The following is a 9,204-nucleotide window of genomic DNA, read 5'->3' as shown; positions in this document are numbered from 1 at the left end:
ACTTCTTCACTTTGTATTGTCTGTATAGAGTATCAGGTTTAATATATAAGCACCTGATACTATTTCTGCCCTGATAGAGAGCCTGTGTGATCAAAACTGGTGACGTTTTCAACCATTATGCCCAACTAAATGAAAACTTTTAATACAAAGCTTCTCCTTGTTCTGCCTGGAGCGCTTCGAGGTGTTTTTTTTCTCGAATAGAAGCAAGAAAACATGTCCTTATAGCTGCGTTGGTCAACTTCTGCCTAAAATGTTATATAGGGTATTTTATGAACTTTTGAAAGACACTGACAAAGATGATTTTTGTCATGATGAGGAAAAAGTGACTGATGATTTTTTAAATGTTCATCATCACAAGCTAAAAACATTAGAGTATTTTTCTTTGTAGATTACAACAGAATCTGATCATGTATTGTTTTGTCATCTCATCATATCGACGGGCCACTATCTCGCACCAGAGGAAACCAAGCTGGTTGTGTCAAAATCATTAAGTAACTATGCTGGCCATGAAAAATGTATGAGAGTAATGACACGCATAGCTTTGCTGAATTTACATAACTGATGCACTTTGGGAGATGAAGGTGAAATATACATAACACTCTCTGACATACATAACATAAAGTGTGTTAATAAGTATCTAATTAAAGCATTGCCTTGTGGTCAAAGCGTGTGTAACATAGCTGTATTTGGATCCACTCATGAGTGTGAGTGTGAGTGAACACACACATGACGCACTGAGTTAAGTAACGCAAAGGTGAAGGTCAGCCTGCTGGCAGAGGGACTGCCCGAGTGAGCGAGCAAGCCAATGAATGACTGAATGAAGAAGCGACAGAAGCGAACACACCACATAGGATGAAATAATACCTATATCACTCCGATCCACTCTTCGCAGTATTTTCCCTGCAGCCTTTCATCAGATTGACCAACCAAGTAATGAAATTCCCCAGTTACATGTCAATGATCCCCCGCTGCCTTGAATTAAACACTGCCATAAATCAGAGCGCTCTTGTTTCAGTAATGTCCTATGCAAGATGCCTTTAAGGATGAGAAATGTAAATGTGATTCATTTTTAGGACCCCTTTGCTAAATATAGCAGAGGGAGAGTCAGAGGCAAGTGGTGACTGTGGGAGCTGATGTTGGGTTTTATTTTGTATCAGTGTTGTTTAAAATGGAGGTGAACAACAACACACAAACGAGAGGAAACTGCCCTTAGCTTGATGTTGATTTTCTGATTTGAATATCAACCTAAAACGTTCCCGTCAATTTGCATATCTGGATCTGCATTTCTGACTTTCTACCACCGTGTGCCACTCACATCACTTACAGTTAATCTTTTTATGATCAAAGCTTGATTGCAGCACCAGAAAGGATTGTGACTATAGAACCCTTCATTTGCTACTGTTTACTATGATTTATTAGTTCTTTATGGAAATATTTAATACTATAGGTGCTGCACTGGTGCACACATAACAGATTTTATTGGCCTATTTCACACTAAAATGTGTTTCATTGGCTCCGCTGTGATGCTGCTCTCTTGGCTCAGGGGCAGCATGGCTGACTGTCTTTAGTGTGTCTGGCTAGCTGACTGTTTGGCTTCCTGACAAATTGCTCCTCTGTTTATATAATACTCAAAAGTATTTGAATCCTTTATTTACTGCAAGTAACAATGACAGAGTTACATTAAGCAACACAATACGCATTGCATTTATGTTAGCTTAAATAAATAACACAAAGTATTACCAGCAAAATGCAACTAATAGTCAACGTAAATCAATACTTACTGAGAATAGTCTGTTTTGAATTGTTTTGAATGCATCGGTAACCAACAAAGGTTATGAGGCAATGTGCTAACAATGGCAAGGACTGCTAGGAAAAAAGCACAACATGCAAACAGTTGGTCCGTGGTAGGTTTGCCATTTCACAATAATTGGTCAGACTGACATGAAATTTGCTTTGGATGTAGCAGTGGAGAGTCGGGGCACTGAGGGTGCTTCAGTGTTCCCGCTTCCAGGTGCAGCACGCTATTCTCCAGGTAGCTCAGGTACATTTGTGGGGTTGTAAGACTTTTTTTCTGTTGTGTCATACCTCACCTCTCCCTTTCCCTGTCATCCAGGATTTTTAAAATTCTTTTATAGGAAGCAGCTCAGGCTTTACAAACCTTGTTTTCCTTTAATACTTTGTATGTTTTGTGTTTTTGCCTGTATTGATCGGTTATAGCAGGACGGTTTGGCCTTCAGTTATTCTGAATAAAATACAAACTTGAACATTATTTTATTCATTGAGACAGGTGCTATAAAAGAATGGGAGTCTCGGGAGGCACAGCTTCCTTACTTTCAAAGTGCACAGAGAAGGCAAGCGGTATCAAAACTTCAGCGACCTTTTAACCCTTATTCTATGAAAATGACTGTAAATGATGGCAATACACCATGTATGAAAAAATGTGTGTGATAAGAAATGTGTTTACATCCATAAAAGAAAAATTTCATCCCAACAAGATAAAAAAAAAACTAATTTTTGCTTTTTCACCTTCAGTGTGGAGGTGCGAGTGCTGGAATGTCCAATTATCCCTGAAGTTATCTGAGGTCAACCTGAACTTTGCTAGTTGTTCAGTTCGGAAGCTCACCGTGTCAGCAGAGGGTTATTTTTTGATCAGCACAAATCAAAGCATGGAGGTTAACTGTGAGTGTAACCTGGATTATTATGGGAATGTCCACTTAGATGAAACACTGCACTAGCCTCCGAGACCACCTGACACATTCCAGCCCTGTCTGACCTTAGATCACAGCTTTGATTTTGGATGGGTGACCGCACCCTGAGGACTGAACATTATTGAAATGTCAAATTGCATGGTCCGGATGCTGCTGAAACACACATCATCTCAGCTTACAGTCAAGAGACCTGGATTGTTTTTAGTGTTTGTGGTGATCTGCTGCAGCTCAGTGTGATATACTGAGCCACTAACGCTGCCTGGGTTCCTGCATCTTATAGCCTCTTTGTCATCTTTAGTGGAGTTTTCTTTTGGGTTGAGACATTTGTTTTGTAAGCCCCAGTGGCATTCCCTGCCTCTCCGGTACATTTTGTGTTTCCTCTCTCTCTCTTTTAGTTTTTACTGTTTGTACACAGAGATAACTAAATATAAAAAGTGCAGAGAGTTGTTTGTGGTCAGGAGAGGTTTCCCTACAGAGTTACTATTTTTTAAAAGACAACTTAGTTTAGAGTGTATATTATAAAGGCAAACTCCTCTTTTTATTCTGCTACGCTGTTGTACAACCTTTAACCTACTGAACGTTGGTTTACCATGTAACACTGATGAAGGTTATTCTGCTGTTGGCCTTGCTTCTCTCTGGACCAGATTTCTGGCTGAAGGCCCAAAATGTAAATTTAAAATGCAGTAACATAAGAAGAGAGCATCTCTGGAGCGCTACTTGAAACAGTTTGGCAACATTTCAGTAATGCTGGCTCCTTCTTCTGAGGCCACCACTGACCAGACCAACATAGCAGCCTGGTAGTTTATGGTAACATTGCTGTCTTTTATAGCAGTCTTAAATAACGCGTCATTTGCTTCAGTTCCAGAAATAGTTTTACACTTACAAAACAAAAACAGATTACCAAATGACCCTCAGTTCGATCCCAGGTTCACTGTATGACACTAAGTCTTGGGTATTTTGCTTAACTGCACATTTATGTAGTGATATGCAATGCTAGAGTGCAATATAAACTGAAACAATGATGGCCTTAAGGCAGTACGTCTTTGTTTAGTCTTTGCTTACTAACCCTAACCCTTGAGACTCGGCTAACATGTCAAATACCTTTTGTATTTCAGTTGATATGATTTATATTCATGAATGAATTTGTATTTCAGCAAAGGAGCTTTGATTAGTCTCTGAGGATCTAGACAGAATATATTGATGTTACAATGTGGATTCTGCTGTGTACGCTGCACTTGATGGGTAAAGGATTATTCTTTTAACGTGGATATGACATAGCTTTTAATGTTACACTCCCATAAGTTGTTGGAACAGGGTCAAAAAAGGTCAAATTGTCAGCGAGCAGAGGCTGAAAGATCCTGACTCTGTGACCATCAACACAGATTACACATGCTAATCCGGAAGTATGTCATAGACACAATAGAAAAGTAAAACGAGGTTGTGTAATGATTGAGAAATCTGTAAGGCAGTGCTGTGTAAGTGCATGGCATTCTGGTCTTTCTGTCTTCTGTGGTTGTAGAATTTGATCCCTGTTCCTCTTCTGTGATGGATTTTCTGCTGTATGATTGTTGCGAAATGGCAAAAAAAAAAAAAACCTCATTGATTCTGCACTCTTTGATTCTGAGGTAGTGATACCAAAATCAGCTCTTTAGCCTAGACGTTTTGACCAAGAAATTTCCACATTTGTTTCATTACTTCTCATGCAATGATGAGGAGAACTAGGTGTGGTTTATCATATTTTATGTCTTTAAAGGGCCTGACTGTACACGTGGTTTAACGAGCACTTATTTTATGTTGCTTTTGACTGCAACAAAGTGACAAGTAGGAACAAGCAGAGATGATGCGTTTCAATTGAAGCTGCTGATACCTGAAAATTGATATTCTTCATACGTGTAATCTCATCATCAGGAAGTGGAAGAGGAATGTCTCCATTTCAGTTCACTGGAGTATGGTCAAATGACACACACACACACACACACACAAAATGATATACACAGAAACATACAATATATATAAATACGCATTTCCTTTTTTTTTCTCTCAACAGACAAACACTTCCTCTCTTAACACAGAAATACGCCTGTATCTCAACCTTGAGGAATAATTTCTGTTTTTAACAGCTTGGTTCTTATATGCATAGTTTTGACCCCCCTTCTATAGTTTAGGATCATTTTTACTGAGGTGTGGAAACACAACAACATCACGATGACCTCTGGCAGGGCAAGAATCACAAGCGTTTGTGAACAAGCAACGGTAAATAGACTAGGATTCATATCGCCCCCGTTTCTATTATTTCGACCACTCAAGCACTTTTACGCTACATGCCATTCACCCCATTCACACACACACACATTCATACACTGCTGGCAGGTGCTGCCATGCAAGGTGCCAACCTGTTCATCAGGAGGAGATTGGAATTGATCGTGTGTGATCAAAACTAACACGACACACTGAAAACACAACCTTCAGGAGCAATTTAGGTCAAGATGCTCAAGGACACTTCAACATGTGAACTGAAGGAGCAGGGAATGGACATGCGGACTGGCCTGAAAGAACCAGATGATGGTACTTCCTGAGCCACAGCCGCCCAATAAAGTCAAACGCCATAGCCAAATCATCCAAAAGGTAAGGTATTGAGAACTGAAAGTGGAAATATCAGTGAAATGTTTAATTGCATAGGAAAACCAAATGTGTGTACGGCTACAGTAAGTACTGAAGGTACATTTTAACGAGGTGTCGGCCTGTGAATTGTATTGGATGTCTCCAACAGACAGTCTGAGAGATAATTTGACCTTTCGCCGTTCATCGTTTTCTCCCCAAAACAAATATATCCGATCTGGGGCTTTGTTTAAAACCTGTGTGATCAATGGACTGTTTGTGATTCCTGCCACAGTGTTATTGCTAAGGACAGAAAAGGTATACAACAATACTACAAAAGTAAGACCCGAGTTGAAATAAGAGAAAATGAGGACCCCAGAAAATGTTCTTACTTTCCAAAACTATTCTCTCAAGTTTGACAATGCACTGGTCCTCACAAAGACAGAAGAACAAAAGAGCACACATACACACACACACACACACACACATTGTATTAAGGTCAGCATTGTCAACTAGGCTTTTGAAAGACATTCAGAACTCTATTATGCCCATCACCTGCCTCAGACAGTTAACCTTTTCCTGACCAACACACACACCCACACTTACAAGGCAGAAAATGTTTGTGCTGCAATGCAGTGATAACATCACATTCACCGTTGTTAGTGTCTGTGTCCTAAGGCTTGACTTTCCCTTCTGGTCTGTATCAGTTGCTCGTGGGAATAGCTGCAACTGTGGAAACTTGTAATGCGATAACGACCGCAGAGTGCCATAAAAATGTCATAAAAATCTTACATTACAATAAAAGGTTAGATTGCATCATGTAATATTCTTTTGTGTGTGAGAGTGATGTAAAATTGTGCACATTATTCTGAGATTAATTTTTAAGGATATTGTAAAAGGCCGACTGGGGCCTTTCTGTGTGGAGTTTGCACGTTCTGCATGCAGGTTAGTTTAATCGGTGACTAAATTGCCGGTAGGTGTGGCTATAAACACAAATGATAGTCTGTCTCTGTCTCTGTGATTGTCTGGCGACGAGTCCGGGGTCAACCACCCTCTCGCCCAATGTCAGCTGGGGGTTCCAGCCCACCGAGACCCTCTAAGGATAAGCAGTAGGCTATGGATAATGGATGGATATTGTGATAATTTCACAATAAGATACCAAACTAATATAAAGTCTCATCTTGATGTGTGCTATTCTGACCCATTACATGTTATGATGTTGACACAGCGCGGACTGCCGGCCATTCACATACTGTGACTCTGCGATCAAACTCGTTCACGGGTGCAGTGTTTCCCGAACCTGCTCCTGGAGGCCCTCTGCCCTGCTTGTTTTAGATGTTTCATTCAAATCAATGAGCCATTAGCAGGCTTCTGCAGAGCTCGCTGCTGAGCTGGTCATCTGAGTCCTACGTTTTGAAGCAGGGAAACATCTAAAACATGCAGGGCAGTGGGCCCCAAGGAACAGGTTTGGAAATAACTGCCCTCGTGCATTTGTGTTCTTGTAAACTGTATGACATGAAACTAATCAAACACAGTCATTGGCGTATTGGTTTATTTTTCATATACAGCCAAAACCCCTTTTTGCTGATATAATGCTAAAATGTTTTCATTACACAAACAACTCAGACAGGCCGCAGCAAACAAACCCAGTTGCAACAGCTTGCAAGAGCTGCGGCTACCTTGCACAAGTCCTCAGCCGCCCGGTAAACAGCTAAGGTTTAATTGGCTGGTTTTGTCCGGTCAGTAGCATCAGTGTTGTGACTCATGCTGTGTTACAATGGCATCAGCTAATGTCACCAACTATGTGAGCTAAATGACTGACGGACGCTGGTTTTGCAGTTGCCCGGCAACAGCAACGGGGTGCTGCTAACACTTATGTCTCAAAACAAAGTGTGTGCTCATCGAGAGTGGTTCAACAGGAATTTTCAAGCAAGTGTATCCTGAGTGATCAGGCCTTTGTGATGTGTGTTTGTGATAATGACTGAAGCTGCTCTGGATAAAAGCAGCCGCCAACTGATGACCCTTGTCATGTGTTTACTGAGCAAAATGTTTAATTCTTGATCTTAACAGGCCTACATGAGGAGTTTTATTACTATTAAATCTGTAACATAGTGGCGTGGAGAAATTCCTAACCCATAAAATTAGTGAAGAAGTGGGAACATGACTTCTGTCTGAATTCTGAATGGACTCGTTAATACAGAATAACTAAGTCATGTTTGACCTTGAAATGGAGAAAAAAAAAACTAAATACATATAAATGACAATAATACAAATATTTTGTGATTTATTACAATCACTGTGTTTCATCGCAACACACCTTTCTGAAAATTCTCTGATGGCAATGATTTCCTTTCATTCAATCAACATGAAATTAAATGAAACCCCTGGATACACTGTGTTGACCCCTGGGGAGGGAGGGGGGGGTCCCAGACCTCACGTGACGCCAGAAACCCGCATGTCTTTAATGTCTTGGTTTGTTTATGTGTGTAAACAGATGCGCCCCCTGCAGGCAGCCTTCCCCCACTGCTCCTCCTCCTCCTCCTATACACCGCTCTCTGACTCCGCGGCTCCTCATTCACTAGAAGATGGCGGACTGCGCTCCACTATTAGATGAGGAACTCTCGTCCTTTGTCTTCAATTACCTGACAGAAAACTCCGGCAGCCAGGTAAGATCGCGGCCTCTCTGGAAACACGGAACTCTGGGCTTTCCAGACCGGCGTGCATCTTTGCACGTCGCCGGCCGTGGCGCACGCTATGCCCGGTTGATGCGAGGCTTTCGCCCGGCTTGTCAGCAGCATCTCCCTGGCACAGTGCGACCCGGTGTCGGTGTGCTTGCGTGCGTATGTGTGTGTGTGAGTGTGTACTAAGGCTTGACGTCTGGCTTTCACGTGTTTTTTGGAGGAAATATCATCAGCCATGAGCAATGAGGGAAATTGACGGATGAAAACGAATACATATTTTTGTGTCGGTGATGGAAGCGAAGAGCAGCCGGTGTGTTGCTGCTCGGGGAGGATTATTTGGTATGCAGAAGGGGCGCTTTGGAAACTTTTGACGCATTCTTGGGGGAAGTTTTAATTTCAGTGCCGGAGACTTGGACACGTGGTGCGCCTCTGAACGCATGGATTTAGCCAGAGGACTATTATGATATTATGACATTATGATACTAATCCATGGGCTGCGGGACTGTATGGCTTTAAAAAAAAAAAAGTCGCAGAGAAAAGGCACACTCGTGCGTCTTTTTGTTGGTGTATTTCATGCTGGATGGAAATAATGTTTTATTTATTGGGGGTGTTTAATAGCGTGTCAGGTCGTGGAAGCGCTGCAATACATTAGTGCTGTGTAATGTTATTTATCCACTGCATTATAAGCTGCTTGCCACAGCACGGTGAGCTTAACTGGGGATCTCTGTGTTGGATATCTGCAGGCTGTTCGGTGCACTTAAAAGTTGACCAACTCCCACTGATGATTCCTGTAATTTCTTCTAATTGGTCAAATTAGCAGACGCTGCCCATCAAAGCAATGAGATGGGAAGGAAACAGCGGGTTTTAATCTGTTGAGAAACTTGATGCGGTTTTACGTTTTCATAATCGTTTGCGTAATCGTACGGCAACGGTTACAAAACGTCTGGTTCACACGGTTGTGTGCTTTGGCAAACCGAAAACGACGGATCCCTGGGCTGTGTGTCTGGAGGGGTGATGATAGCAGTTTGTTAACCCTCAGTGTTGCTGCGGGGGTCGCAGGGAAGTGACTTTGGAGTGTTTTTTCAAGAGATCGTCAAGATGCCAAATTGCGTTACGAAATCCCTGCAATTCAGAGATTCCTTGCTCATTGGCAATGATGCACAGCACCTAAAACATACACGCATGTTTTGAATGAATAAATAGGGTCTTTAATTGAA

At 41.6% G+C, this 9,204-nt stretch overlaps 1 protein-coding gene across 1 annotated transcript in view; it reads left to right on the top strand.

Annotated features, from left to right (window-relative positions):
* Positions 1–7,891: 7,891 nt before the first annotated feature.
* Positions 7,892–9,204, top strand: part of ppargc1b (peroxisome proliferator-activated receptor gamma, coactivator 1 beta) — a 79,327-nt gene continuing 78,014 nt past the window's right edge. Inside the window, exon 1 of the mRNA XM_070836774.1 lies at positions 7,892–7,972. Within this exon, the coding sequence (XP_070692875.1) occupies positions 7,892–7,972 (81 nt within the window). The remainder of the gene's footprint in view (positions 7,973–9,204) is intronic.

Source organism: Pempheris klunzingeri, chromosome 9 (genome assembly GCF_042242105.1).
Source record: "Pempheris klunzingeri isolate RE-2024b chromosome 9, fPemKlu1.hap1, whole genome shotgun sequence".
Lineage (NCBI taxonomy): Eukaryota > Metazoa > Chordata > Actinopteri > Acropomatiformes > Pempheridae > Pempheris > Pempheris klunzingeri.
The sequence above is the reverse complement of the archived record's forward strand: the minus strand, read 5'-3'. Positions and strand labels throughout refer to the sequence as shown.